This window comes from Drosophila nasuta, chromosome 2R (genome assembly GCF_023558535.2).
Source record: "Drosophila nasuta strain 15112-1781.00 chromosome 2R, ASM2355853v1, whole genome shotgun sequence".
NCBI classification, from domain to species: Eukaryota; Metazoa; Arthropoda; class Insecta; order Diptera; family Drosophilidae; genus Drosophila; species Drosophila nasuta.
The window spans coordinates 26,695,462-26,722,013 of NC_083456.1; the positions used below are offsets into that span (position 1 = coordinate 26,695,462).

At 35.8% G+C, this 26,552-nt stretch overlaps 13 protein-coding genes across 13 annotated transcripts; all 13 read right to left on the reverse strand.

The window, feature by feature from the left end:
- Positions 1 to 1,185: 1,185 nt before the first annotated feature.
- Positions 1,186 to 1,772, reverse strand: LOC132786971 (sarcocystatin-A-like). Its single transcript, XM_060793778.1, has 3 exons — positions 1,657 to 1,772; positions 1,483 to 1,589; positions 1,186 to 1,422 (listed from the first exon to the last, which is right to left on the reverse strand). Exons 1-3 carry the CDS (start codon positions 1,720 to 1,722, stop codon positions 1,233 to 1,235), a joined length of 363 nt encoding a protein of 120 aa, XP_060649761.1. The 5' UTR covers positions 1,723 to 1,772; the 3' UTR covers positions 1,186 to 1,232.
- A 1,656-nt stretch (positions 1,773 to 3,428) lies between these two features.
- LOC132786921 (cystatin-like protein) lies at positions 3,429 to 3,981 on the reverse strand. The gene is made up of 2 exons (XM_060793654.1): positions 3,749 to 3,981; positions 3,429 to 3,685 (listed from the first exon to the last, which is right to left on the reverse strand). Exons 1-2 carry the CDS (start codon positions 3,922 to 3,924, stop codon positions 3,502 to 3,504), a joined length of 360 nt encoding a protein of 119 aa, XP_060649637.1. The 5' UTR covers positions 3,925 to 3,981; the 3' UTR covers positions 3,429 to 3,501.
- Positions 3,982 to 4,261: 280 nt separating this feature from the next.
- LOC132786920 (uncharacterized) lies at positions 4,262 to 4,866 on the reverse strand. Its single transcript, XM_060793652.1, has 2 exons — positions 4,679 to 4,866; positions 4,262 to 4,614 (listed from the first exon to the last, which is right to left on the reverse strand). Exons 1-2 carry the CDS (start codon positions 4,846 to 4,848, stop codon positions 4,413 to 4,415), a joined length of 372 nt encoding a protein of 123 aa, XP_060649635.1. The 5' UTR covers positions 4,849 to 4,866; the 3' UTR covers positions 4,262 to 4,412.
- A 982-nt stretch (positions 4,867 to 5,848) lies between these two features.
- On the reverse strand, positions 5,849 to 6,431 carry LOC132787185 (uncharacterized). Its single transcript, XM_060794104.1, has 2 exons — positions 6,217 to 6,431; positions 5,849 to 6,153 (listed from the first exon to the last, which is right to left on the reverse strand). The coding sequence occupies exons 1-2, from the start codon at positions 6,384 to 6,386 to the stop codon at positions 5,955 to 5,957; spliced, it is 369 nt and encodes a 122-aa protein (XP_060650087.1). The 5' UTR covers positions 6,387 to 6,431; the 3' UTR covers positions 5,849 to 5,954.
- A 1,474-nt stretch (positions 6,432 to 7,905) lies between these two features.
- LOC132786322 (uncharacterized) lies at positions 7,906 to 8,402 on the reverse strand. Its single transcript, XM_060792824.1, has 2 exons — positions 8,206 to 8,402; positions 7,906 to 8,142 (listed from the first exon to the last, which is right to left on the reverse strand). The coding sequence occupies exons 1-2, from the start codon at positions 8,370 to 8,372 to the stop codon at positions 7,944 to 7,946; spliced, it is 366 nt and encodes a 121-aa protein (XP_060648807.1). The 5' UTR covers positions 8,373 to 8,402; the 3' UTR covers positions 7,906 to 7,943.
- Positions 8,403 to 10,331: 1,929 nt separating this feature from the next.
- Positions 10,332 to 10,976, reverse strand: LOC132786463 (cystatin-like protein). The gene is made up of 2 exons (XM_060793001.1): positions 10,768 to 10,976; positions 10,332 to 10,702 (listed from the first exon to the last, which is right to left on the reverse strand). The coding sequence occupies exons 1-2, from the start codon at positions 10,923 to 10,925 to the stop codon at positions 10,504 to 10,506; spliced, it is 357 nt and encodes a 118-aa protein (XP_060648984.1). The 5' UTR covers positions 10,926 to 10,976; the 3' UTR covers positions 10,332 to 10,503.
- A 347-nt stretch (positions 10,977 to 11,323) lies between these two features.
- On the reverse strand, positions 11,324 to 11,965 carry LOC132784052 (uncharacterized). The gene is made up of 2 exons (XM_060789427.1): positions 11,752 to 11,965; positions 11,324 to 11,688 (listed from the first exon to the last, which is right to left on the reverse strand). Exons 1-2 carry the CDS (start codon positions 11,919 to 11,921, stop codon positions 11,493 to 11,495), a joined length of 366 nt encoding a protein of 121 aa, XP_060645410.1. The 5' UTR covers positions 11,922 to 11,965; the 3' UTR covers positions 11,324 to 11,492.
- A 1,129-nt stretch (positions 11,966 to 13,094) lies between these two features.
- On the reverse strand, positions 13,095 to 13,727 carry LOC132784055 (uncharacterized). Its single transcript, XM_060789431.1, has 2 exons — positions 13,530 to 13,727; positions 13,095 to 13,466 (listed from the first exon to the last, which is right to left on the reverse strand). The coding sequence occupies exons 1-2, from the start codon at positions 13,697 to 13,699 to the stop codon at positions 13,235 to 13,237; spliced, it is 402 nt and encodes a 133-aa protein (XP_060645414.1). The 5' UTR covers positions 13,700 to 13,727; the 3' UTR covers positions 13,095 to 13,234.
- A 1,070-nt stretch (positions 13,728 to 14,797) lies between these two features.
- Positions 14,798 to 15,346, reverse strand: LOC132784057 (uncharacterized). Its single transcript, XM_060789434.1, has 2 exons — positions 15,144 to 15,346; positions 14,798 to 15,075 (listed from the first exon to the last, which is right to left on the reverse strand). The coding sequence occupies exons 1-2, from the start codon at positions 15,311 to 15,313 to the stop codon at positions 14,877 to 14,879; spliced, it is 369 nt and encodes a 122-aa protein (XP_060645417.1). The 5' UTR covers positions 15,314 to 15,346; the 3' UTR covers positions 14,798 to 14,876.
- A 166-nt stretch (positions 15,347 to 15,512) lies between these two features.
- LOC132784056 (uncharacterized) lies at positions 15,513 to 16,130 on the reverse strand. Its single transcript, XM_060789432.1, has 2 exons — positions 15,940 to 16,130; positions 15,513 to 15,876 (listed from the first exon to the last, which is right to left on the reverse strand). Exons 1-2 carry the CDS (start codon positions 16,107 to 16,109, stop codon positions 15,678 to 15,680), a joined length of 369 nt encoding a protein of 122 aa, XP_060645415.1. The 5' UTR covers positions 16,110 to 16,130; the 3' UTR covers positions 15,513 to 15,677.
- Positions 16,131 to 18,004: 1,874 nt separating this feature from the next.
- Positions 18,005 to 18,575, reverse strand: LOC132784054 (cystatin-like protein). The gene is made up of 2 exons (XM_060789430.1): positions 18,358 to 18,575; positions 18,005 to 18,282 (listed from the first exon to the last, which is right to left on the reverse strand). The coding sequence occupies exons 1-2, from the start codon at positions 18,531 to 18,533 to the stop codon at positions 18,090 to 18,092; spliced, it is 369 nt and encodes a 122-aa protein (XP_060645413.1). The 5' UTR covers positions 18,534 to 18,575; the 3' UTR covers positions 18,005 to 18,089.
- A 1,313-nt stretch (positions 18,576 to 19,888) lies between these two features.
- Positions 19,889 to 20,499, reverse strand: LOC132784058 (cystatin-like protein). Its single transcript, XM_060789435.1, has 3 exons — positions 20,408 to 20,499; positions 20,203 to 20,332; positions 19,889 to 20,141 (listed from the first exon to the last, which is right to left on the reverse strand). The coding sequence occupies exons 2-3, from the start codon at positions 20,328 to 20,330 to the stop codon at positions 19,943 to 19,945; spliced, it is 327 nt and encodes a 108-aa protein (XP_060645418.1). The 5' UTR covers positions 20,331 to 20,332; positions 20,408 to 20,499; the 3' UTR covers positions 19,889 to 19,942.
- Positions 20,500 to 20,981: 482 nt separating this feature from the next.
- On the reverse strand, positions 20,982 to 25,916 carry LOC132784053 (uncharacterized). Its single transcript, XM_060789428.1, is given in 8 exon segments — positions 20,982 to 22,441; positions 22,443 to 22,520; positions 22,523 to 23,101; positions 23,390 to 24,104; positions 24,162 to 24,580; positions 24,638 to 25,427; positions 25,483 to 25,843; positions 25,898 to 25,916. Coding segments are annotated over 7 exon segments (3,909 nt in total). The 5' UTR covers positions 25,830 to 25,843; positions 25,898 to 25,916; the 3' UTR covers positions 20,982 to 21,460.
- Positions 25,917 to 26,552: the final 636 nt, after the last annotated feature.

Here is a 26,552-nt window from a genome sequence, read left to right on the forward strand (position 1 = left end):
AAAAGTGAAGTAATTCTTTACTTAATTTCTAAAATCCTTAGAGTAGCAGTCCTTAAAAATAATTTAGATCGTAAGCCTTGAATTTTGCAGAGAGTCTTAGCTAAGAAGTCAATCAATGTTTATTCATCTCTTCAATAAAGTTGTCAATGTAATATGCTCTGATCTCCATTCTTTTTAAGAACTATTTGTTTTATTGATCTGTTGCCAAGATTTCGAAATAACCTGACACTGAAATGGGAGATTCTAAGCGGTACAACAACTGATTACATATTAAAAGAGTTAAGTTCAATCAACATTGCATAGAACACATGTGTGCCCAATTTAGCATGTCAATATATTGAATTGAACTGTGAATTACTATAAAAAGAAGGGTCGGCTTACCAAAAATTACATTCAGCATTTGACACAACAAATCAGCAGAATTAACATGAGGATCGCAACTCTTATTTTTGGATGCACCTTGGTGGTATTGTCTTTGGTGCAATACAGCGATGCGGTGGACTGTTCCGCTACAGTGACAACGGATTGTACATCAACGACAACAGCAAGCCCGAGTACATCATCCACAACCGTATCGTCAACCACATCAAGGAGGCGTTTGTTGCGTCGCATCAACGCTCTGCAAAGGAAGCTCAGCACTTGCAGAAGTCGTGTCACTTCACTGAAGAAACAAGTCGCAAGTCTGAGCTCCAGCAGCAGCGGCCTCAACAGCCTCAACACCTTGAAGAACCAGCTCTTCGGTTAATCAATAGCAAAGAGCAACTGCAATATGAGTATCACGCAACAATCTAGGACCCAATTGTCTCTTATTATAATAGAATAAATTTGTAGTAGAAATGAATACTTTTGTGCTTTCTCTCTACTGATATAGTAAATAATATATGACGGTGATAGACCTACATATGTATATATTATATAGTCAATTTATTGACTGACTTAGCTGCTACAGGTCATAAATTGATTATCAAGTAGATAAGAAGAGAAGTGCAGCAAGAAATAGCAAAATGCAATAGAACGAGATGGAAAACCGCAGTCACATCACTGAGGTCACATAATAGTTGATCTCAGTCTGATAATAATTATACAAATTTTGATAGATTCAATGTCACGAGATGTAAATTTAATTGATGGAGGCGTTTTATCCCAGATCCAATTAAATACGCCTAATCAAATTAAACAGCCAAATAAGTTCAATGCATATTTTATTCTGTCATTTGTTCGACTTGACAGCTTTAGTTGTGTGTCTTCACCACTTTTCCATCGGGGCAATCAAAGGTGACTTCATTGCCATTGGGCAACCAGGGCTGTGACCAGATTTTCACATTACAAGTCTTGGTGCTGTTCTCAGAAACGAGCTCCACTTCGTAAATGTATTTGGTACCCGAAACAACTTGACGACGAGCTGAGATAACTTTGCCCAATCTAGAGTATAAGAATTTGTATCAATAATAATACGAAGTACTCCTTGTAATTTGTACTCACTTGTAATTTGGTCCATCGCCGCTAGCCAGCTTCTCCAATGAATTGTTCAGCACATTCGTAGCAGACACCAGATCATCGCCACTGAGTTCAGTTACTCCACCGGGAACCTAGAATCCAATACAATGCAAAATTTAATAAATATGTATTATACTTAATATTGCAAGCTAAACTTACGCCCACTTGAGCAGAAGCAAAAGCAAGTGACAAGCCCACAATGAATACAACTTTCATAGCAAACATTTTTCCGATTTTTCCTTCTGCACAATGCACAGCACAATCACAGACTGAATTTGCAGCTCATCACTCGGCTTTTATAACGTTTCGCTAGCGTAAGTAAGATATAAAAACAAGAGAGAGAGAGAGCATTCGAAATAACAGAGAATTTTTTGACGTGCGAATGCCGTCAGTGCTTCAAATAAATGTTTTCATACAAGAGCAGATTCATGACAATACAAAGTCACGAGACGTCAGTAAACGAGATCAATCGGCAGTTTAACTAGTTATGTATAAACATTTAAATTAATTAATTTATAAATTAATCTCCACTGAAACCAAAATAAAGTAAACAGCTGCAGCAAGCAAATAAACACGCATATTACTTTATAATATACTTGTTTATAAATACTTCACATTGCCTTTGTTTGAGCGGTGTTAATTTGCATGGAAACCACAATTTGCTTATAATTAAATGATTACAAACACATACTTGCTAATTTGCCATGCAAATTTCAATATATTTACATAATTATATAGCGTATTAACTTTGACAGACCGGTTAGAAACCCAGCCCATTTTTTTGTTCAAACAAACTAGTTCGAAGTTCAAAATTTATACATTTGCATTTCGGGACTGTTTTTTAGAATTACGTGAACATGTTATGTATGTTTGTAGACAATTATCGCATGGAAATTTTTTGGAATATCAAAAACAAATAGAAGTTCTAGTCAATTACCTAGTTGAAGAAGAGATAAACAATGTCACATATTGCCATCTGTCTATGTTTGAACTTGTCAAACATCATTGCTTCTGTCTTCCATGTTTGTCGCCATTCAAATTAGTATTCATGAGTTGAAGGTTTGCCGATCGCAACACATGCTAGGAAATTGAATATACACGTCATCAGCTCTTTCTCCCATGCAAATAATTCGTATTTTAAATATAATCAAAACTTGTTTATAATACATAATGTTGACATACATATGTATGTATGTATAGAAATGAATTCTATACATATTCTTTGAGCTTTATTTTATATATTCATAATTAAATATGTATAAAGAGAACACATAAGAATATGTATTCGTGCAAGAATAATGCAAATTCAAGATTGGAAAACAGACTCATAGGTCAAAGCAACAAAAATTGATATGACGGCTTATCAGTTCATAACTCAAAACATACACAGCTGTATTTACCAACTTTGTACAGTGAATACTTGCTAATGTAAACACATATTAATATTAAATTCTCCTTTGAGTCGACTTAAATATATTTAATACTTTTCAAACAAAATATATATTTCTGGTATTCACTCAAGCTAATGTAATTTCCACCATTAAAGAAGGAAATAATAATATATAAAGTGTCACAGTTCTTTGAGCGATAACAGCTTCTGCTGAAAGTGATTCCGATTTTGTTATAGAAGACAAAGAAATGTTGAATTTATGTCAATTGCCAAACCGTGCTTACTTTTCACATTTCGAAATGTTAATATATTTTCAATTTAAATTCAAACCGCAGGTATTCCTAATAAATTCAAGAATCGGACACAATATTATAGCAGGAAGGCTTAAAAGTTCATAAATCAGCAAAAACACTCTTGGTAGAGAATCGACATTGAAATCTTGATCTCATTGTGCGATAAAGTATGACTGAAAGGTATATCTGATATCCAAATAAAAAAAGTTATGTTTAAAAGATTAAAGGTAACAAAAAAGTTGAAAAAATACGAGTGATCTAGCATTTATTATAAAATAAAATGAAAGTCAATCGGAAAAGTAATCAGATCAATGATTGTTTTTACCAAGTAGTAGCCATATCATCACCCTCACACTTGATCGTAGTGCTCGTTCTACCAAGCCATGCCTGAGACCAGATCTCAACGGTGCACTGCTTGGAGGCACCCGATTTATCCAACTCCACGGTGTAGGTATGAAGGGATCCAGCAACCACTTGAACTGTCACCTTGGTCACCTTAACAGCTCTATATAAAGAGGGAAATAATACGTAAATTTCACATAACATAGATTGACGTGATGTGACTCACCTGTAGCTGGGTCCATCGCCTGTCGCCAGTTTGGCCAAAACCGCATCCAAATTATCAACAGCCTCCCTTAAGTCGTTTCCTTGCAGTTCGCGAGGGCCACCAACACGCACAGGCTGAGAGAGCGAAACACAGACAACAGCGAAGATTGTGAAATAGAATAGCTTTGAACCGATCATTTTTTTCTGCTGTAGATGGATCCAAGTTTGCCCAAGAATTAAATGCTCAAAGCCCTAGCTGTCATATTTATGTGTATTGTTCCTCGAAGAGAATGTGACTTGTAGAGCAAATATCAGTTTCATTCGTGGCAAGGTCAAGGTCAAGGTTTTTCTAGACAGATTAGACTAACGAAAACATTTAAATTATTATAATCAACAAAAACTGTATTTTTGCAATTAAAAAAAAAAACCAACAATATTTACTCAGATCTACTGCCATAAGAATCAAAATTTCCCAATATTTTTGAAGAACTGTAGATTGACATAAGAACTTTAAAGAACCTACTATCAAAGTTGGTTACTAATAACAGCAATTAATTTTATTTTTTAACGTAATTTTGTTATTTATCTTGACAAGTACAAATTCATTATTTGATTTTGATTAATAGATTTTAGCTGCAGTTTAAAAAATTCAAATGTATATATCAAAAATAAAAAAATATATTGGTTTAGTTCAAAGGACCAACAGTTGGCTCGTATTTGGCTCGAATTTCCAGATTTCCATTACACACGATCCTAATGCTTTTACCGCCCACTAAACTGATTCTGACTTCACATTTGCTGATATTTCTACCAACCAGATCCACATCGTAAATATCCACAGGATAACCAGTCCTTCGGTCTTCAAATATTTTACGCACTTTCAACACTCTTTTGTTGAGAAATTCAAATATTAATACATATATTTGCTTCAGACTCTAAAAATTAACCTCACCTGTATTCAGGACCACCGGCAAGATATACATAGTGCAGACCAGTATGTAACCGTTCTATAGCAGCTTCACGTTCAGCTCCTTCCAGTTCTCTAATTAATGGTAGAATAATACCGTTTGATACGCAGACACAGGTTAAAATTGTCAAAAGTAATAATTTGATAGCGACCATATTGCTGAAGTGTCACTTGACTGACGTTTGCCTGGGCAGCACTATTCTTTATATAGGGATGCATTATATAACATTTTACGTAAAGCGTAAAATGGCTTATAACTGTGCGAGACAAATTCTAAATAATTCTAAATCTAATTGTTTGACCCGTATAAGAAATGAAGCTGAAAAATATAGTAATTTGCTTCCAATTAACGCACTCTTATGTAATTAATAATACAAAAAAAAATTATTGCGGTATATATTTATTGAAAAATTACTTGAACTTCAACATTTTTTCTTTTATGTATATGATGCAAGAATTGACCCGTTCATTCCATTTATTATGGCGAAAGCGTCCCCGTTTTCGGTCGGTATGTTCATTAATGAGAATGTGACTTGTAGAACGAATATCTGTTTCACTTCATCAAGTTCAAGGTTTTTCTAGGCATATTAGATTTGTATATAATTTGTATAATTGTTAATAATTTGTATAAGTGAATGCATTAACTTTTACAATTAAAATTAAATACCGGAATTGGACGATATATGCAATAAAACATTTTTCCTAGCTGATTTAGAAGTGATTAGTATTGTAGACTTTTTAAACGAACACCATCGACAATATAAAGAGCCATTTTACCTTGCATCATCCTAAATGTAAATCATTCAATTAAAAAAAAAAAAAACTACCAACATAATAATCAAAATTTCTCAATTTTTTTAAATCACTATACTCAACTGTACATTGATACTTGAAAAAAAGAGCAAGGCGAAAATAATCGAATGATATTGTTATTATTCAGCAGTAGTCACCAAAACAAAGAGACTGTAAAGCACACCACGCTCTTCATTTTTCGTTGGTCACTGCAATTTGCTGCACTTTTAATATTGTAGTTTCGATCACTCGCCTACTGTAATTCTTTCGGGTCGGTTGTGAATTTGTATTGCAACTAACTGCAATATTATATTTTGAATAAAATAGATTATATTTAAATAAACTTTAATGTAATTTTGTTATCTATCTTGACAAGTACAAAGTAATTATTAAATTTTGAATAATAGAATTTCTTTGCAGTAAAAAATGTAAAAATGTACAAAGCAAAAAAAATGACAAATATTCTGGTTTAATAGATCTTCTGAAATTCCAGTTTACCATTACACAGGATCTTAATTTTTTTAATTATTCTCAAAGGCGTTCGAGTATCGATACTCATTTTGACTACACACTGCTTGGGAATTCTTCCAAGAGCCAGATCCACATCGTAAGTATCCTCAGAATAACCAGGAGATTTTAAATTAAAAATCTTACTCACTTTGATCACCCTGCATTGAAAAATTAAAAAATTATTATATTTGAATGCTTCAGATTTGCAAGATTTAACTCACCTGTATTCAGGACCTTCATCAACATATATTTCATACAGTGCAATATATAATCTATTAATAGCAGCTTCTCGTTCAGGTCCTGTCAGCTCGCTTGGTTCCGGGAGAATATCAGCGTTTGACACGTAGACGTAGGTTAAAATTGTCAAAAGTAAAAATTTATTAGCGACCATATTGCTGGAGTGTCACTTGACTGACGTTTGCTTGGGAAACACTGTTCTTTATATAGGGATGCATTTTAAAACATTTTACATAAAGCGTAAATAAATAATTTATAACTATGCAAGATCAATTATAAATTCCCGTATAATAAATGAAGCTGAAAAAATAATAATTCGCTTTATGTCACGAGATATCAAGTACAGCTGAACCTTTTTCACTTTTTCTGAATCTAATTTTATTATTAATCTTGCAAATACAAATTGATGTAGTGAAGTTTTGAAAATAATAACCCAAAGCTTTTCTGTGCGGTTTAAAACGTATATACCACAAAATGGAAAAATATATTAGTTCAAAAGTTCAATTCATTCGACGACTGATTAATAGTTCATTTCAAATTCCAGTTTCCCATAACACAGGATCGAAATGGTAGTACGGACCGTCGTGGGCGGATAATATTTGATTTGGATTCGGATTTCGACTATACACTTCTTGATAACTCTTCCAACAACCAGATCAACATCGTAGGTATCCACAGAATAATGAACATCTACTGGAGGATAACTACTCCATTTATGATTAGTCACCTTATTAACTCTCAACACTCTGTATTGAGAAATTAAAATATTAATATATTTAAATACTTCAGATTCGCAAGATTGAACTCACTTGTATACTGGACCACCTGCAAGAACAACTTTATGCAGACCAGTATATAAACGTTCTACAGCAGCTTCTCATTCAGGTCCTGTCAGTTCTATCGGTTTGGTGATCGTATTACCGTTTGACACGTAGACGTAGGTTAAAATTGTCAAGAAGAATAATTTTAAAGCGACCATATTGCTTGAGTGTCAGTTGATTGCCATTTGCTTGGGAAACACTGTTCTTTATATAGGGATCAATTACAAAAAATTTCGCGGAAAGCATAAAATTCGTTCTAACTGTGGAAGACAAATTCTAATTTCCAAAACTAATTGTTTATACCGAATAAGAAATGAAGAGGAAAAATATAATAATTCGCTTTATTTCACGAGATATCACGTCTAATTAACGCACTATTTTGTAAATAATAATAAAAAATGCGGTATATATTTGTTGAAAAATCACTTGAACTTCAACATTTGTTCTTTTATACATACAATGTATACATTCTTACAGCAGAAATTGACCCGTTTATTTCATTTATTATGCCGAAAGCTTCCCGTTTTCGGCCGGTATGTTCATTAATACTTAGGAATGATTAGTATTACAGACGTTTTAAACCAACACCATCGACAATATAAAGAGCCATTTTACCTTGCATCATTCTACATGTAAATCATTCAATTTAAAAAATAAGCTACCAACATAAGGATCAAAACTTCTACATTTTTCTAAATCACTATCCTGAATTAACTGCAATATTATATTTTGAATAAAATAGATTATATTTAAATAAACTTTAATGTAATTTTGTTATCTATCTTGCCAAGTACAAAGTAACTATTAAATTTTGAATAATAGAATTTCTCTGCAGTATAAAATGCAAAAATGTACAAGGCAAAAAAAAATAACAAATATATTTGTTTAATTCAATAGTTCTTCTGAAATTCCAGTATACCATTACAAAAGATCTTAATTTTGTTAATTGGTTTGGAAGGCGATCGAGTATCGATACTCTTTTTGACTACGCACGCCTTGGGAACTCTTCCAACAGCCAGACCCGTGTTGTAAATATCCTCAGAATAACTAGAAGATTTTAAATTAAAAACCTTACGCACGTTCAACACCCTACATTGAAAAATTACAAAATTATTATATTTTAATGCTTCAGATTTGCAAGATTTAACTCACTTGTAAACTGGACCATCATCAAGATATACTTCATGCAGTATAATATATAATCTATCGATAGCAGCTTCTCGCTCAGGTCCTGTCAGCTCGGTTTGAATCGGGATAAGAGCGTTTGACACGTAAACGTAGGTTAAAATTGTGAAAAGTAATAATTTTATAGCGACCATATTGCTGGAGTGTCACTTGACTGACGTTTGCTTGGGAAACACTGTTCTTTATATAGGGATCCATTACAAATCATTTCGCGGAAAGCGTAAAATTGTTTATAACTGTGGAAGACAAATTCTAATTTCCAAATCTAATTGTTTATCTCGTATAAGATATGAAACGGAAAAATATAATAATTCGCTTTATGTCACGAGATATCAAAGCACGAGCAATTAAAGCACCAATCTGTAAATAATAATAATAAAATAAATAAGAACACGATTTAGATTTGTTTGAATGAAGCAATATATAATTTTTTATGGAAAATCCATACTATGTCTTCGATATGACTTATGTATCGGCATTGTTCCGTTTACGGTAGGAATCGTTCTGAATTCCGTTCTGAATCTTCTATCGAACTGTAGTTTGCTTTTATAGGCATGCACTCAGCGTAACCAATATTAATAATAGCTATTACAATTTTATAATTTAATTTTGATTTTTAGCTAGACAAGTGCAAATTAATTTAATATCCCATCGATTTTCTCTATAGTTTAAAACGTTCAATTCAGATGACAATGCTCAGTAGTCGGTTTCAAATTCTAGGGTTCCATCACAAGAGATCTTAATGTTTATACCGCTCCCCGGTTTCCAAGGTCGAGACCAAATTTTGACTCGAGAGTTCTCGGATCTCCAACAAACAAATCCACATCGTAAGTATCCAACGAACCAAAATGTATTTCATTAGTCACCGCACCAAAATACGACACACTGCATTGAGAAATGCAAAATAGAAATATATTTGAGTGATTTAGATTCGCAAGATTTAACTCACTTGTATTTAGGACCACCAACAGCAGCTACATAACGTAGAGCATGTGAAAACCTAGTTTTAGCAGCTTGATGTTCATGTCCTTTCAGTAATCTCGGTTTCCCGTTTGGCAAGTTGACAAGTGTGAAAGCGATCAGGAATAATAATTTTAATCCGACCATTTTATTATAAGGTTGCAGTTTGCCATGAAAGTAAATTTCGTAGTTTCTAGCTATATTCTTTATATGCATTATTAAACATATTAAGTAAATCGTAAAAATATTAATTGTTTGTAACTGTGCGAAACAAATTCTAATTTATAAATCTAATTGCTTGTTCCGTAGATGAAATGAAGCTAAAAAATAAAATAATATAAAAAAATATAAAGATATCAAAGCACATGACCAAGCAATATAATTTTATTGAAAAACCACATAAACTTTAACATTTTTCCTTTGATGTTTATGTTTTCCGATACCATGTCTTCGATATTACTTATGTGTCGGTATAGTCCCGTTTACAGCAGGAATTGTGCCGATTATAACAACTGACATATATATATTCCAGATGCGTCCCGTTTTCGGTCGGTATGTTCATTAATGAGAATGTGACTTGTAGAACTAATATCTGTTTCACTTCAGCAAGTTCAAGGTTTTTCTAAGGAGATTACACTAACGAAAACATTTATTATATTGTAAACGACAAAAACTCTATATTTTTGGGAATTTAGATTTATTAATAATATTTATAACAAAATGTGTTAATTTTTACTTCGCTTTTACTTTAAATACTGAGATCTGATGGTGTGCAATTAAACATTTTTCTTAGTTGGCTTAGGCGTGGTTACTATTACAGACTTTCTATTTACGCCATCGACAATATAAAGAGCCATTTCACCTTGCATCATCCTGCATAAATCAACTTAAATGATTAAAGTGAGCAAAAAAGCGTACAATATTTACTCAGATCTGCTGACATAAGGATCAAATTTTCCCAATTCTTCCAAAGAACTATCCTTAGCTATAGCTCGATACTTGGAGCAGATCATAGCTAGAATAACCAAAAGATACAAGAACTTTAAACCGTACATTTTTGGCGAGAACTGAATCTTCTATCGAACTGTAGTCTGCTTTTATAGGCATGTACTAAATGTAACAAATACTAATAATAACTATTAAAAAATGTTTAATGTAATTTTGATTTTTATCTAGACAAGTACAAATTAGTGTAGTGAAGTTTTGACAATTATAGGCCATAGATTATTTCTACAGTTTCAAACGTAATAATATATATACAATAAAAAAGGCAAAAACTATTGTTTTAATTCAGATGATGAATGCTCAGTAGTCGGTTTCAAATTCTAGGGTTCCATCACATGAGATCTTAATGTTTATACCGCTCCCCGGTTTCCATGGTCGAGACCAGATTTTCACTTGACACTGCTGAACAGGTTTAGGTGTTCCAACAAACAAATCCACATCGTAAATGTCCAATGAACCAAAACGTATTTCATTAGACACCGCACCAATAGACGACACTCTGCATTGAGAAATGTAAAAAAAGTAATATATTTGAGTGATTTAAATTCCCATGATTTAACTCACTTGTATTTAGGACCACCAACAGCAGCTACATAACGCAGAGCATGTAAAAACCTAGTTTTAGCCGCATAATGTTCATGTCCTTTTAGTAATCTCGGTTTCCCGTTTGACAAGTTGACAAGTGTGAAAACGGTCAAAAATAATAATTTTATTGCGACCATTTTTTTTATAATGTTAGTGATCTGAGGCTTGTCTTGAAAATAGATATAAGAATATAGTCTCTAGCTAAAAATGCATTATTAAATATAATATATTCATTAAATCGTAAAAATGTAAATAGTTTATAACTGTGCGAGACTAATTCTAATTTCCAAATCTAATTGTTTGTACCGTATAAGAAATTAAGCTGAATAATATAATAATTTGCTGCATTAAAGCATAGCAATGCTTTAATAATACTATTTACCAAAAATGAGAATGCAGTTAAAACTTCAAACCGTACATTTTTTAAAAATCCCCAAATCTTCTATGAAGCTATTAAACTTGTTTTATACTATATCGACATATCCAATATACCCTTTAGAATATTTTAGTATTTTTCGGCATATATTAATAGAATATTGTTTTATTGAAAATTAGTAGCGGGTATTTCACAGTCGAGAACACTCGACGGTAGCTTTCATCTTTGTTTTGAATGTAATTTTGTTATTTAAATTGACAGTTATCACTATAGTGATACATAACATATATGAATATATAAAATAAGAAGAAATCTATTGGAAGATTGATCAGAAATCCTTTTCAAATTGCAGGTTTTTATCACAAACGATCTTAATGCCTTTGACAATCCACGGTGTCCATGGTCGAGTCCAGATTTTGACTTTGCACGGCCTGACAGTTCCTTCATAAAATAGATCCACATTGTAAGTATCCACAGATAAATTAGAAACTTCTTTATTAGTCACCGAATACACAATCTTTAATCTGCATTGAGAAATGAAAATAATAATATATTTGAATTCTTAAGACTCACAAGATTTAACTCACTTAAATTCAGGACCATCTTCATCAATTACCTTATTCAAGGCAGTCTTTAACATATTTTCAGCAGCTACATATTGAGCTCCTCTCAGTGGTTCCGGTTCCTTAAGAATAACACCGCTTAACAAGCTAGAAAGTGTGAAAACGGTCAAAAATAATAATTTTATTGCGACCATTTTATTCTAATGTTTGTTGACTGCAATTTGCTTTGGAAATAAATGTCATAGTATCTTGCTATATTCTATATATATGAATGCATTATTAAACATCTTATGTAAATCCTAAATATTTATGTATATAGTTCATTACTGTGCGAAACAAATTCTAATTTCCAAATCTAATTGTTTGTCCCGTGTTTGAAATGAAGCTGGCAAATGTAAGAATTCGCTTTATGTAACGAGGTATCAAAAATCGTGCAATTAAAGAAATACTCTGTGTATACTCTATGGTATATTTGAAATGTAGTTCTATATCGATATACCAAGTATAGCCTTCATAATAATTGGTATGTTCTTTTGGTATATTCTTAGAATTATATTGAAAATAATTACCAGGTCGAGCACCGTCAAGTGACGGTAGCTTTTTTTTTTTGTCTTTTATATAACTTTTTATTTAAAACGACAAGTGTTACTGTAGTGATACATATATCAAAAGAAAGAAATATATATTGGTGTAGTTCAAATGAAGATCAGTATTTCGCTTCATATTCAAGTTTTCTATTACACACGATCCTAATGCTTATGATGCTTCCCGGTTTCAATGGTCGAGTCCTGATTTTGACTTCGCACTGCTTGACAGTGCCTTTATTAATCAGTTTCACATCGTAAGTATCCACAGATAAACCAGAAACTATTTTATTAGTCACCGAAAGAACATTCTTTACTCTGCATTGAGAAATAATAATTATATATTTTTTGATATATTATATATTTTCACAAAATTTGACTCACTTGTATTCAGGACCACCTGCAATAAATACCTTCTGTAGACCATTATTTAACCTAGCTATAGCAGCTTCGCGTTGAGCTCCTATCAGTAGTTTTGGTACCTCAAGAATAACACCGTTTGACAAGTTGACAAGTGTGAAAACGGTCAAAAATAATAATTTAATTGCGACCATTTTATTATGTTTGTTGACTGAAGTTTACGTTGAAAATAAATTTCGTAGTTTCTAGCTATATTTTATATACGAATGCATTATTAAACATATTAAATAAATCGTAAATAAATTGTTTAAAATGGTGCGAAACAAATTGTAATTTTCAAATCGAATTGTTTGTTCGTTAAGAAATGAAGCTGAAAATATAATAATTCGCTTTATGTCACGAGATATCAAGTACCGCTGAACCTTTTTTCACTTTTTCTGAATCTAATTTTATTATTAATCTTGCAAATACAAATTGCTGTAGTAAAATTTTGAAAATAATAACCCAAACCCTTTTTTTGCAGTTTAAAACGTATATACCACAAAATGGAAAAATATATTAGTTCAATAGTTCATTTCATAGTTTCTAAATTCCAGTTTCCCATTACACACTATCGTAATCCAATTACGGAACGTCGTGTCGTGTAGGATGTGTTGGATTGCGATTGTGACTATACACTTCTTGATAACTCTTCCAACAACCAGATCAACATCGTAGGTATCCACAGATAAACGAAGATTGTCTGAAGGATAACTACTCACTTTATGATTAGTCACCTTATTAACTCTCAACACTCTGTATTGAGAAATTAAAATATTAATATATTTAAATACTTCAGATTCGCAAGATTGAACTCACTTGAATACTGGACCACCTGCAAGAACAATTTTATGCAGTTCAGTATATAAACGTTCTACAGCAGCTTCTCGTTCAGGTCCTGTCAGTTCTATCGGTTTGGTGATCGTATTACCGTTTGACACGTAGACGTAGGTTAAAATTGTCAAGAAGAATAATTTTAAAGCGACCATATTGCTGGAGTGTCACTTGACTGAAGTTTACGTAGGAAACACTATTCTTTATATAGGGATGCATTATGAAACATTTTACATAAAGCGTAAATAAAGAGTTTATAACTGTGCGAGATCAATTCTAAATTCCCGTATAAGATTTGAAGCTGAAAATATAATAATTTGCAGTATGTCACGAGATATCAAAGCACGTGCAATCAAAGTCCTACACTCTAAATAATAATAATAATAATGATACAAAATATGAACAAAATTGAGATTTGTTTGTAAATAATAATTTAAAAAAATTGAATGCGGTTTTGAATTTTTTGGATCAAGCAATATATAAATTTATTGAAGAATCACTTAAACTTTAACATTTTTCTATGATGTTTATGTTTTCGGATATGATGTCTTCGATATGACTTATGTATCGGCATAGTCCCGTTTGCAGCAGAAATCGTTCCGTTTACAGCAGGAATAGTTCCGTTTACAGCAGGTGCCTTATGTCTTAGAAATGTACCGCATCTTCGACCAGAGTACCTGTTAAGATGTCTGAATCTCCAATGTCGACCTTCTCCTCGAATAGCTGTAACTTCGCAAAGCGCGACACACACGAGAGCAAAGATTAACAAATAGAATAATTTTATAGCGATCATTATTCTATGTTGAAGCTGTTCTTTGTTTTAAATGTAATTTTGTTATTTAAATTGACAAATGTTACTGTAGTGCGACATATGTATATCATAAAAAGGAAAAAATATATTGGTGTAGTTCAAATGAAGATCAGTAGTTTGCTTCATATTCAAGTTTTCTATTACACACGATCCTAATGCTTATGATGCTCCCCGATTTCAATGGTCGAATCCTGATTTTGACTCCGCACTGCTTGACAGTGCCTTTATTAATCAGATTCACATCGTAAATATCCACAGATAATCCAGAAACTGTTTTATTAGTCATCGAAAGAAGATTCTTTACTCTGCATTAAGAAATAATAATTATATATTTTTTTATATATTAAGCTGAACTTTTTTCACCTTTTCTGAATCTAATTTTGTTATTAATCTTGCAAATACAAATTGCTGTATTGAAGATTTGAAAATAATAACACAAAGCTTTTCTGTGCGGTTTAAAGGTATATATCACAAAAAGGAAAAATATATTAATTCAATAGTTCAATTCATTCGACGACTGCTTAGTAGTCCATTTCAAATTCCAGTTTCCCATTACATATGATCGAAATGCTATTATCGCCCGCCGTGGGCGGATAATGAATTGTGATTCTGACTATACACTGCTTGACAATTCTCCCAACAACCAGATCCACATCGTAGGTATCCACAGGCGCATTAACAATTATTCTTTGATTAGTCACCTTATTAACTCTCAACACTCTGTATTGAGAAATTACAATATTTATATATTTAACATAAATACTTCAGATTCGCAAGATTGAACTCACTTGTATTGAGGACCACCGGCAATAGAAACTTTATGCAGACCAGTATATAAACGTTCTACAGCAGCTTCTCGTAAGGCTCCTGTCAGTTCTATCGGCATCCCGATCATAATACCGTTTGACACGTAGACGTAGGTTAAAATTGTCAAGAAAAATAATTTTAAAGCGGCCATATTGTTAGAGTGTCACTTGACTGAGGTTTACCTAGGAAACACTGTTCTTTATATAGGGATGCATTTTAAAACATTTTACAAAAAGCGTAAATAAATAGTTTATAACTGTGCGAGATCAATTCTAAATTCCCGTATAAGATATGAAGCTGAAAATTTGATAATTCGCTTTATGTCACGAGATATCAAGTACAGTTGAACCTTTTCACTTTTGCTGAATCTAATTTTATTATTAATCTTGCAAATACAAATTGATGTAGTGAAGTTTTGAAAATAATAACCCAAAGCTTTTCTGTGCAGTTTAAAGGTATATACCACAAAATGGAAAAATATATTAGTTCAATAGTTCAATTCATTCGACGACTGCTCAATAGTTCAATCTAAATTCCACTTTCCCATTACGCTCTATCGAAATCCAATTACGGCCCATCGTGGGCGGATAATAGATTCCGTTTCTGACTATATATTGCAGGACAGTTCTTCCAACAACCAGATCCACATCGTAGATATATTTAGGTGCATAAACAATTCGACTATTGTTAGTCACCTTATTAACTCTCAACACTCTGTATTGAGAAATTGCAATATTAATATATTTAAATACTTCAGATTCGCAAGATTGAACTCACTTGTATACTGGACCACCTGAAATAGAAACTTTATGCAGACCAGTATATAAATGTTCTACAGCAGCTTCTCGTTCAGGTCCTGTCAGTTCTTTCGGTTCCTCGACTATAATACCTTTTGACACGTAGACGTAGGTTAAAATTGTCAAGAAAAATAATTTTAAAGCGGCCATATTGTTGGAGTGTCACTTGACTGAAGTTTACCTAGGAAACACTATTCTTTATATAGGGATGCATTATGAAACATTTTACATAAAGCGTAAATAAATAGTTTATAACTGTGCGAGATCAATTCTAAATTCCCGTATAAGATATGAAGCTGAAAATATGTATTATATAATAATATGCAATATGTCACGAGATATCAAAGCACGTGCAATTAAAGTCCTACACTGTAAATAATAATAATAATAATAATAATAATACAAAATAAGAACAAAATTGAGATTTGTTTGTAAATAATAATAATAAAAATTTGAATGCGGTTTTTGGATCAAGCATACATAAATTTATTGAAAAATCATTTAAAATTTAACATTTGTTCTATGATGTTTATGTTTTCGGATATGATGTCTTCGGTATGACTTATGTATCGGCATAGTTCTGTTTGCAGCAGGAATAGTTCCATTTACAGCAGGAATAGTTCCATTTACAGCAGGAATCGTTCCGTTTACAGCAGGAATAGTTCCGTTTACAGCAGGAATAGTTCCATTTACAGCAGGAATAGTTCCGTTTACCGCAGGTGCCTTATGTCTTAGAAACGTACCGTATCTTCGACCAGGGTACCTGTTGCGGTGCCTAAATCTCCAATGGCGACGGCCTCCCCTAATAGCTGTTCCTTCGCAAAGCGCGACACACACGAGAGCAAAGATTAACAAATAGAATAATTTTATAGCGCGCATTATTCTATGTTGAAGCTGTACCAAATATTTTCTTTGAATTAAAAGCCCCGCGACAAAGCCATAATATTTATACACTTTCTTCAAAATAAATATGTATTTCATGAAGTGAACACAAATTTCTCTGGTAGCCAAATAAAAGCTTTAAGAAACTGATAAGAATTATTATATATGTATTAAAAAAAATAATTAGGTCATCGCATTGCTTATGTAGTCACGATTTTTAAAAAACAAAGAACAAATAATACGCTGTTAAATTTAAGGCCAAATAAAAAGCATGTTTAGTTCAAAAAATTTAAATATAAATGAATTTGAAATTTAGCTTTAAACGATGTTTCGAGTTGGAATTGCCGTTATCGAAGTAACTTCTAGCTCATCAGAAAAGCTTTCCTCATCGACAATTAAAAGGCCTTCATTGGACTCACTAGACAAAAAACATATATAGTACATATAATTTCGAACTGATAGTAATGATGTTTATAATTTACTCATTAAAAGAATTATGTATTAGGCCTAAAGAATTGTCCACAGCTGCAGCCCAATTTCCATTACAGATCAGTGCAAGAACGACAAGAAGATATATAAATTGCATTCCTTCCATTTTGTTATTTAGTTAGCTGAGTTGGCTAGCGAACTTCTATCAGCTTTTATATAGGCATACACAAAAAGAATATTAAATATTAACATTTTGCATGGCATTTTGCAATTCATTAAGTTGTCATCTGCATTATCGAAAATGAAATGTCAGTTGTCATATCGAAAAAAAACAAATCTATACAAATTACAGCTCTATGAATAGAATGACAGCACTATGAATAATAGTTCCGGTTCTTCAATAGTTCCAGTTATCGTTAGCTCAACATCTATATGAATCACACTATAAATATCGCTTTAAATGGGACTTGGTTATAGTTCCAGCTCTACTTGACATCGCATGATCGTTGTTTGTCATGCAAGTTTGTATAAAACATTTAGTTAAAATGCTATAAATACAAATACTGTGACTTAAAGTGACTTTATAAAAGTTTCCGCAGTCACTTTAGTTTCTCAGCTCAAAGTAGGGATTATAAACCACAGATGAATCAGACATCAACTAAGCTTATATACGTACCTATGTATATAAGTACAATATGGAAACAGACTCTGAGAAATGATCAACTCAAATAGAATTACGTTCAAGATTGAAATCAATTTTATTGAAGTAGCTGTTGCATCACATCATCGGATTATTGTTGAACTGATCTGACGATTTGTTTACCAGGTAGAATCAACCTTCTCGTCACCCTCACACTCGACCGTTACGTTGGTGCCGTTCTCCTTGAGCCAGGGCTGAGTCCAGACCTTAACTGTGCACTGCTTGGAAGCACCCGATTTGTCCAATTCCACGGTGTAGGTCTCGAGGGAACCAGCAACCACCTGAGTTGTCACCTTGATCACCTTAATAGCTCTATGTGAATAGAAAAACAAACATAAAGACAATAAGTTCATTTTGTTTATCTACTATGATTGATATATCACTCACTTGTAGCTGGGTCCATCGCCGGTAGACAGCTTAGCCAAAACTGCATCCAAGTTCTCAATAGCCTTCTGTAGGTCATCTCCTTGTAGTTCAGTGTGACCACCAACAATTTGTCCGTCACAGAGCGACACACAGACAACTGCGAAGAGTGTCAAGTAGAAAAACTTTGAACCGATCATTTTGTATAGTTTCAGCTTGAGCGAAGGTAGCTTTGGAACTGAATGCGCAACGCCACAGCAGTCGTATTTATACGCATCGCACTCATTCAGTCTGTCCGCTCTCTCTCGCTCTCTCTCTATCTCTCTTTTGCAATATATGTACATATGTATTCGATCGATTCTGAATATATTTTAGTTTCTCTCCACCCTGGCAAAACGGGAAACGTATATATTTAAATATTCAGTCAATTACTATTAATTAACGAAGAAATTCAGTTCATCAATAAAACGGCATTATATATTTTAATGTTTTTTATTAATTAACAACATAATCTTGACACTGGGTTAGTAGGTTTGATTACATTTATAAAAAAGCACACACAATAAAAATGTATTAGATTACAATAGTTTGAAAGCTTATGAAGAGATATGACAATTGTAAGTCGAACAAAACTTATTTATTTTTTTTATTTTTTGTTTCTTAATTTAAAACAACAATTTGATGGAGGGCTTTATAAAAATGCTTATTAGGGCATCCGGGGTTATGTGACATTATTATAAAAATTCCCAAAGCTATTTTTATGTATTTTAATTCCAACGAACTTTTTTAAGTACACTGAATAATCTGTGTTATTCGTTTTATTGATTTGATCTGCCCTCATAATGGGAACAAAATGGAATCTTTTTGCAAAATACATTCTAATTTCTATACACAAAACATCAAACAACTCATAAAGAGTAAATAAATCGGTCAAAGAACTTTCAAGATCGGCAGGTGATCCTTTCTACAGATATTAAAGAGGATAACAATAAGATCAAAGAATTTCATGCCGTACTCTTTATAATGAAACTAATTTCGCTAATAATGTTGTATGTATTTATATGTTAGGTGTATATTTGGAGTAATATAGAATTGATCATAAAAAGTGCAATAAAAATATCATCCTTGCTATCAAAATAGAAGAGTTCTCATCAGATCAGTGAACAAGAATTAAACGGTTTCAGTAGTGGGCCAAGTTGTAGTGCTGCTTGTATTTGAAAAAGAAATAGGCCTCGCGACAACATATGTTTTCATTTCACCGCTTGACACACTAAACAAGTTTATTAAAGTCATTTAAATAAGTAAATCAATAAATCAAATAAATATTGTTGAATTAATTTACTTATAGTTGCCGCTGCGATGCTTCGAATATGAAACATCATTGAATCTCTTTAGAGCCACTGCCTGATCAGTCAAGAAAATAATACCGTATCCAACGAAAAAGGTTAGAATAAATACGAATCTCATCCCGTTCATTGTTGAATTATACTAATTCTGGCAACGGGTATTTCCAGTTTTTATAGACGAGCCTTCACATATTAAAACGATAATCACATAATTTTAATAATACGCTTTAATGTGATGTGTTCATGCCATTTGCAAATTAATCTTAAAATGTTTTATCAACTGAATTATTTTCCTCGCCATCAAATTTGATTTTTATATTGGTGCCATTTTCTTTCAGCCACGGTTGCGACCAGATCTCCACATAGGACTCCTTAACATTATCATCCTGGGAAAGTTGCACCTTATAACGATATAGTGTGCCAGCAACCACTTGTGACGACACCGATGTTACATTTACAACCCTAACGAAAATAGAAGAATGATATCATTCAACTTACATCATTTGTTATTATTATAACTCACTTCAAACTGGGTCCATCGCCAGTGGCCAAAGTCTCCAGTGTTTTCTTTAGTAGATCCAATGCTTCCTCCCGGTTTTCACCATCGATTTGCCTAATACCGCCACATAAATTATCGCCGCGGTCTGCCATGACTGCAAACAAGTGATAAGACGAAAGAAATTAACATACAATGTTGTTGTTTCATCGAACCACACTCTATTAAATACCTAAATCGACTGCCGATGGGAGCGGTAGGAACAAGTTACGAACAAAAACAAATAGACTGATAAATAATACAAAAAAAAATCGCTTTGTTTGGAAACGCGGCGATGACTGAACACACCGCAAACTTAACACTGCAACAAGTCATACGTTTGAGTTTGTGGGATTTCTTTGTATGATTGAGAGAGCGTTGTACTCTCGGAGAGGCTGAAACAGCGGACAAAGAGCGATAAATATACAAACATATGGATATACTATACACACGCACTTTCATACTTACAAATACTTATGTATTTACTTTACTCATTTCCAGAGCTGAGTCATAACAAGTGATTAAATGAGTACAAAACTGAGAACATCTGGTAAATAAGGGAATTTATCAACGGAACTTTTTGTTCAACGATAACGATTGTAATTATCTGTATACAAACACCGATAACATAGAATCGATTGTGTAAAGTAGAGAAATTGCTTGTTATAGTCGAAGTTCAAGATCGTTGTAATAGCAATGATACAATGATGATAGACTTCCGTCATAAGTATTCTCGGTATTGAAATGTCGAAAGTAATTACAGCATGTTTTTAAATGAAAAACCATTATGGATTTATTTACTTCAGCATACCAATTCTTTAGAAACAAAATTGAGGTACAAATTTAAAAAGCCTTATAGCTACGCTCTTTACGCAATTTAAATAACGCATTAATCAACGATCTCTCAATGCTCCTATATTACAGTATATGTTTGTATTATACATATTTTTATATATATATCATTTTTATAGGTTTATATATAGATTATTCGTCTCGCCTAACAGTGTTTCCAATTTGTAATTGAAATGTACGTAAATATTTCAAAAAATACGTTTGTTCCTGCGAGAAACTTAAGCAAAAACTTAATGATTACATTAATTGTGGTATTAGTTTTCTTTTCATTACATGTTTTTTTTTTCCTTCATTTAGTTTTAGTAACTTAACAGTTGTGTTACTAACAAGCGCTACAAAACAGTTCCAATAACAATTCCCTCTCCGTATCAACACACATATGTATATTGATTGATCAGATGTGTATATGCACATGCTCCAGCAACTGAGCTCGATCCGGAAAGTTGGCCGAACACATCTCGCACTCATAGCAACGGGCGCGACGCTCCGGTTTATTGGCGGCTGCTGCCTTGGCAGCTGCATCGGCGGCATCGGCAGCGGAGACCACTTCAGAGATGGAAAAGAAACCAGAACTGACATCCGAAGAGCTGGCATTGCCAGCCACACTCACATGGTAGGAATCAACGCCATAGCTGAGGTACGAGTTGCTGGCTTTGCTAACGGCCACAGACGACGACGATGACGATGAGGATGATGCGGATTTCTTGGCACTCGACGTGGATCCAGCTTTACTGTTGCTGCCACGTTTTGCGGCAGTTCGTGAACTCGAGTTGGCAGTTAATTGTCGCAGATGGCGTGAAGTACGCGCCGCCGATGATGACGATGTGGGTGTGCCGCCATGTCCAGCGGAGCTAACGCGCTGCTGACTCTCGACCATTTCACGCAGATCCGGCGACGTTGGTTCGATTTTAATCAGATTCTGTTCCTCTTCGGGCAGAAACTGTGGCGTTGTCGACGATTCGCTGGTGAAACGAAGCCTCGCATTGCGATCATGCTTCAGCGGACTGCGCAATATCTCCTCGAGATCATTGACAATGCTGGGATTGAACTTCTCGTAGGTCTTCTCGCGCAACAGCGCCGTATCGATCAGCAGATGTGTGTCATCGTACATGAGCGACCCGCGCTGCTGTTGGTGCTGATGCTGCTCCTGTTCCTGCTTAATGTGCAGCGGACTCGAGCTGATCTGATTCGGTGGCTGGGTGGCGGGCGATATAATCTCATAGTCATCCACAATGCACGAACTGGCGACGCCACTCGACTTGACCAGACCACCTAGCTGCTGGCTGCTGCTGGTTTCGCTGGCATTTGTCCGCGTCACATACGAACGACCTCGCGTCGACTTCTTTGTCGCATTCTCTTGCGGCACTCGGGTCTTTTTCCGTATGGATCATGCGTGGACGGGAACTGCTTGCAGCAGCTGCTGCCGTCGCTGCGCTTGTCGCTTTGCTGGATTTGGCAGTTTTTTTTTGCGGCTGCTGCGAGTGCTCGAAGATACCGTCGTACTTGACTCGTTGGTCGCTGTTGCTCCCGACTTGTTGTTCGGTGTCTGCTGCTGTGTTTGTGGCGTTTGCTTGGCACTGCGACGCGTCTTTGACGCAACTGCAGCACCACTGCTGGATGTGCTGATCGGCTGCAGTGTGGTGTCATTGACCATAACCATCGAATCGATTTGAAAGATGCTCTTAAAAGCGTCATCGTTTGCAGCGTTGCTGCCTCCGGCATTGCCATTGCTATTGGCCTGTAGGAATTTATCGTCCCAACCACGCTCTTGATTACCGGATTTAGCTGGTGTCGTTGCATTGTTATTAACTCCATTGGCCGCTGGCTTTGTTTGGCTAGCAGCATTGCGTTTGCGTTTCTCCTTTTTGCTGGGCGCTGCATGGGCGCCATCGAAGAAATCGTCCACGTTTTCCACGTCCAGTTCACCGAGATCCATGTCGCTGGCATACTCATCGCCATCCTTGTTCTCTGCCCGCATGTGCGCAATTTCATGCGGTTGCAGTTTCCTTCGTCGCTTGTATTTGCGGGGACCAGTCTAAAAACGAAACATTATTCATTTATTATTAATATGTTTCGAACTTATTATAATCATAGTTTTAGCAGTGAAATACAGCAAACAAATATCGAAATATATTCTGCCTTTTTGCAGAAATAACGCATAAACTTTCATCTATAATTTCCTAATACTTCTGGCTAAAACAATTGCTTTTATAAAGTTGATGACTCTTTCTGATTGTTACACCTTTCTTTTATGCATACAAATTGTAAAACATACGACTTCAGCTAAATAAATGTTACAAGGATTCAATCAAGTAGTACTCACGATTGGCTGTCGTTGCTTGGCGGTATTTGTGTCGCTGTGCTGAATGAGATGATGGATAAGCTCATTGGAAGAGGACAGATCCGCAGTGCAGACGGTGCAATAATAAGTGCCCCGCACTGCATCGAGTCCCGAATGATGCGAGCGTATGTGCTCGCGCAGAACGACACGCTGATTGAAGGCCCGTGGGCACACGGAGCAGGCGTAAGGCTTTTCACCGGTGTGAATGCGTTCGTGCTTGCGCAAGGTGCCGCCATCGGCGAAGGCCTTCCAGCAGTAGCGACACCCGTACGGACGTTCGCCCGTGTGAATGCGCACATGAATCTGCTGGGAGCTGCGCGAACCGAAAGTTTTGCCGCACTCGTGGCAGGGAAAGAGTTTGCCCGGCGACGTTGTGCTATGCGAATGTCGGTGATTGGAAAGTGTGCGTCCGTCGGGGAATTCCTCGTGGCACACCTCGCAAATGACGGATTTATCACGATGCGAGGCCATGTGTCGCTTCAGGCGTGCCTTGTTGTGAAAGTTCTTGCCGCACTTGGAGCACGAGTGGCATTTTTCACGCGAATGGTCCCAGGCATGTTTGATCAACGCTTTGCGATCGCGACACTCTTTACCACAGAGCACACACGAGTTGGGCTTCAGTTCGTGTGGATGACGCGTGTGCAAGTGACGTTTGATGGCCTGTTCCTCATAGAAACTGATGCCACACAAGACGCATCTGTAAGGAGTACGAATTAGACAACTAATCACATAACCTAGGTAGTCAACTACTCACTTGAAAGGCGGAAAACGTGCATGAATCTCGGCGTGAGCACGCAGCTCCAAGGCACGAGCAAATGATTTGCCGCATGTGTCACAACAATGCGTCGCATCTTTGGTATTCTCGGCATCGCCATCGCCGACGTCGCCCTCGCCCTCAGCATCTGCACTGCCCTCTGTGGCATGTTGCTGTTTGGCATGACGTCGCAACAGATCCTGGCGATGAAACGAAATGCCGCATTCTGTGCAATAGAAATCACCATAAAGCTGTTCGGCTTCCGATTCGCTGGCGCTATCTTCGCCTGCCGAGGCGGGATCATATTCCGAGTTGCTCTCCTCGAACTGATGCGTCTTCTGATGCTCCTGCAAACTGTGCGTGTCCCAGAACATTTCCTGGCACTGATTGCACTCGAAAGGCGAATCCACGCGATGATTCTGGCAATTAAGCAAATAGTTTAGTTTAAGTTTTCAAGCAAATCGCTAGTCGCTCACCTTAATGTGTGACACAAGCGCCTTTTCGCGCGCAAACGCCAAGCCACATTGCTGGCAAACAAATGGTTTGCTCTCGTCCAGCACTGGGAAACGCGAAGCTTCAGACGCCTGTTGATTATCTGTTGTGGCTGGGGATTCTATGGCGGCTGCTGCTGCCGTTGTTGTTGTGGCACTGTCCAGTTCCGCCGGCAACTGTTCCATAAACTGCTGGAGTTCATCAGCTGCCGCCTGCTTTTCTGCAAGTACAATATACTGTGTGCTCTCCTCCTTGGGCTTGAGACGGCTGATGCGTCCTCGTACCGCTGTTGGCGCCGCCACTGGCTCCGCATAGCTGGCCTGCTGCACCACCGTTAGTTGCTCGGTGTCCTGAATGTGTTGCTGCTGCTGCTGTTGTTGCTCTTGCTCCTGTTCTTGCTCGGGATACATGGGCCACTCTTGCTCATAGAAATGATCAACAATTTGCCGCTGCTGTTGCTGTGGTTCAAATTTAATCGCTGCCGCTGCCGCCGATGCAGCCTCCGCATCAGCTGCATCCTGGGCCTCGGCGTGTGCTTTAAAGTGGTTTATTAGCTCGGCACGGCGCGAGAAGCGTGCTCCACACAATTTACAGAGATGCGGGCGATCCGTTTGATGGGCAAGCATGTGATTATTAAGACTGGCCTTTTTGCGAAAACGCCGACTGCAGAAATCACAGGGATATGGGCGCAACGCCGTATACTCGTCCTGCTCCATATCCAGCAGCTCCAACGCATTGGCATTGCCCGCAATTTGCTCGGCAGCGATTTCCACGCTGGAACAGAAATTTAATTAAAATAGTTCTTATATGTATAAAATTATTCACTTACCGCTCGGCGCCTTGGTGTTGCACCCAATCATCAGTGATGATCTCCTCGGTGACCACTTGAGCATCATCATCAAAGGATTCTGCATAGGCGACGCCACTGTCTGTGATCAAAACTGTTCCACCGCCAGCTTCATTGGCGGCAATGATCTCGCTTAACTGGCCGTCGCGTGCCATAAAGATGAGATTCTCAGCCGCCATATGATCGAGATCCTCGTCGGTGGCATTGCCATTGACCAAATAGGCGGCGGCTGCAGTCACCTCATTTTCGTTGGCGCCGTTTTCCAGCAGATCCGATGATTCGGAGTGCTGTTGTATCCATTGGATGCCGCCATAATCCTGACTGTTCATAACTCAATGCTGCGCTGCAAATGCAAATTATTATTGTTGTTGCACAAAACAGTTTACAGTAAGTTTACAAAAATCACTATGAGCAACAATTGGTAACATGTGCTCTGTGGGAAAAAAAAGTACGCGGGAGAGTGAGAGAGCGTTTTAGCGTTGCCGGATCGCTGTAAGCGTACACAACAAACTGTTTACGTTTTAAAACAACCGAATATGCGTAGACGATTTCAGTACTATTTATTTAATTCATGTCAACGGATCATTGTAATTTTATTAAGTAATAAATGCACTAAATTATAGTATTTAGTTACGTTAATTTCTGTGATTTTGATTGTGCTGGCAACCTTTGTTGCTTGCGCACTTCCAGCAAAAGTACGCACTAGTCGTCCCGCTCACACGCACGTGTCGTGCACAACGTTAAGTATTTCTTTACTGTTTAAATGGCCATAAGATTTTTTCCCAACTAATAAGTCTGTGTTTTATTTATATTCCAGAGCGATGCACATAACCTCAAGTTCACAAAACAATAATAATAAACAAACACACCGGTAACCCGAGCTCCAATTTCTGCACATAAAAGTGCATAACAGAATTATATATAATTCACTAGATAAGACAATAGATGGCGCAGTCGTGGCACTCACACTGCCGCGATTACATCACGCCCAAAAATTCTCATTTAATTTCAATTCACACACTTTGTCTTTTTGATAGTCCAATTTGAACCAA

Bases quoted from the DNA above. Each gene is read 5' to 3' on its own strand.
- LOC132786971 (XM_060793778.1), bottom strand. From the start codon at position 1,722: ATGTTTGCTATGAAAGTTGTATTCATTGTGGGCTTGTCACTTGCTTTT. The intron at 1,590-1,656 runs GTAAGTTTAGCT...ATTGGATTCTAG, and splicing joins TTGCTTCTGCTCAAGTGGGC to GTTCCCGGTGGAGTAACTGA. The intron at 1,423-1,482 runs GTGAGTACAAAT...CTTATACTCTAG, and splicing joins GGCGATGGACCAAATTACAA to ATTGGGCAAAGTTATCTCAG.
- LOC132786921 (XM_060793654.1), bottom strand. From the start codon at position 3,924: ATGATCGGTTCAAAGCTATTCTATTTCACAATCTTCGCTGTTGTCTGT. The intron at 3,686-3,748 runs GTGAGTCACATC...CTCTTTATATAG, and splicing joins GGCGATGGACCCAGCTACAG to AGCTGTTAAGGTGACCAAGG.
- LOC132786920 (XM_060793652.1), bottom strand. From the start codon at position 4,848: ATGGTCGCTATCAAATTATTACTTTTGACAATTTTAACCTGTGTCTGC. The intron at 4,615-4,678 runs GTGAGGTTAATT...TCTCAACAAAAG, and splicing joins GCCGGTGGTCCTGAATACAG to AGTGTTGAAAGTGCGTAAAA.
- LOC132787185 (XM_060794104.1), bottom strand. From the start codon at position 6,386: ATGGTCGCTAATAAATTTTTACTTTTGACAATTTTAACCTACGTCTAC. The intron at 6,154-6,216 runs GTGAGTTAAATC...TTTTCAATGCAG, and splicing joins GATGAAGGTCCTGAATACAG to GGTGATCAAAGTGAGTAAGA.
- LOC132786322 (XM_060792824.1), bottom strand. From the start codon at position 8,372: ATGGTCGCTATAAAATTATTACTTTTCACAATTTTAACCTACGTTTAC. The intron at 8,143-8,205 runs GTGAGTTAAATC...TTTTCAATGTAG, and splicing joins GATGATGGTCCAGTTTACAA to GGTGTTGAACGTGCGTAAGG.
- LOC132786463 (XM_060793001.1), bottom strand. From the start codon at position 10,925: ATGGTCGCAATAAAATTATTATTTTTGACCGTTTTCACACTTGTCAAC. The intron at 10,703-10,767 runs GTGAGTTAAATC...TTCTCAATGCAG, and splicing joins GTTGGTGGTCCTAAATACAA to AGTGTCGTCTATTGGTGCGG.
- LOC132784052 (XM_060789427.1), bottom strand. From the start codon at position 11,921: ATGGTCGCAATAAAATTATTATTTTTGACCGTTTTCACACTTTCTAGC. The intron at 11,689-11,751 runs GTGAGTTAAATC...TTCTCAATGCAG, and splicing joins GAAGATGGTCCTGAATTTAA to ATTAAAGATTGTGTATTCGG.
- LOC132784055 (XM_060789431.1), bottom strand. From the start codon at position 13,699: ATGGTCGCTTTAAAATTATTCTTCTTGACAATTTTAACCTACGTCTAC. The intron at 13,467-13,529 runs GTGAGTTCAATC...TTCTCAATACAG, and splicing joins GCAGGTGGTCCAGTATTCAA to AGTGTTGAGAGTTAATAAGG.
- LOC132784057 (XM_060789434.1), bottom strand. From the start codon at position 15,313: ATGGCCGCTTTAAAATTATTTTTCTTGACAATTTTAACCTACGTCTAC. The intron at 15,076-15,143 runs GTGAGTTCAATC...TTCTCAATACAG, and splicing joins GCCGGTGGTCCTCAATACAA to AGTGTTGAGAGTTAATAAGG.
- LOC132784056 (XM_060789432.1), bottom strand. From the start codon at position 16,109: ATGGCCGCTTTAAAATTATTTTTCTTGACAATTTTAACCTACGTCTAC. The intron at 15,877-15,939 runs GTGAGTTCAATC...TTCTCAATACAG, and splicing joins TCAGGTGGTCCAGTATACAA to AGTGTTGAGAGTTAATAAGG.
- LOC132784054 (XM_060789430.1), bottom strand. From the start codon at position 18,533: ATGATCGGTTCAAAGTTTTTCTACTTGACACTCTTCGCAGTTGTCTGT. The intron at 18,283-18,357 runs GTGAGTGATATA...CTATTCACATAG, and splicing joins GGCGATGGACCCAGCTACAA to AGCTATTAAGGTGATCAAGG.
- LOC132784058 (XM_060789435.1), bottom strand. From the start codon at position 20,330: ATGGCAGACCGCGGCGATAATTTATGTGGCGGTATTAGGCAAATCGAT. The intron at 20,142-20,202 runs GTGAGTTATAAT...TATTTTCGTTAG, and splicing joins GGCGATGGACCCAGTTTGAA to GGTTGTAAATGTAACATCGG.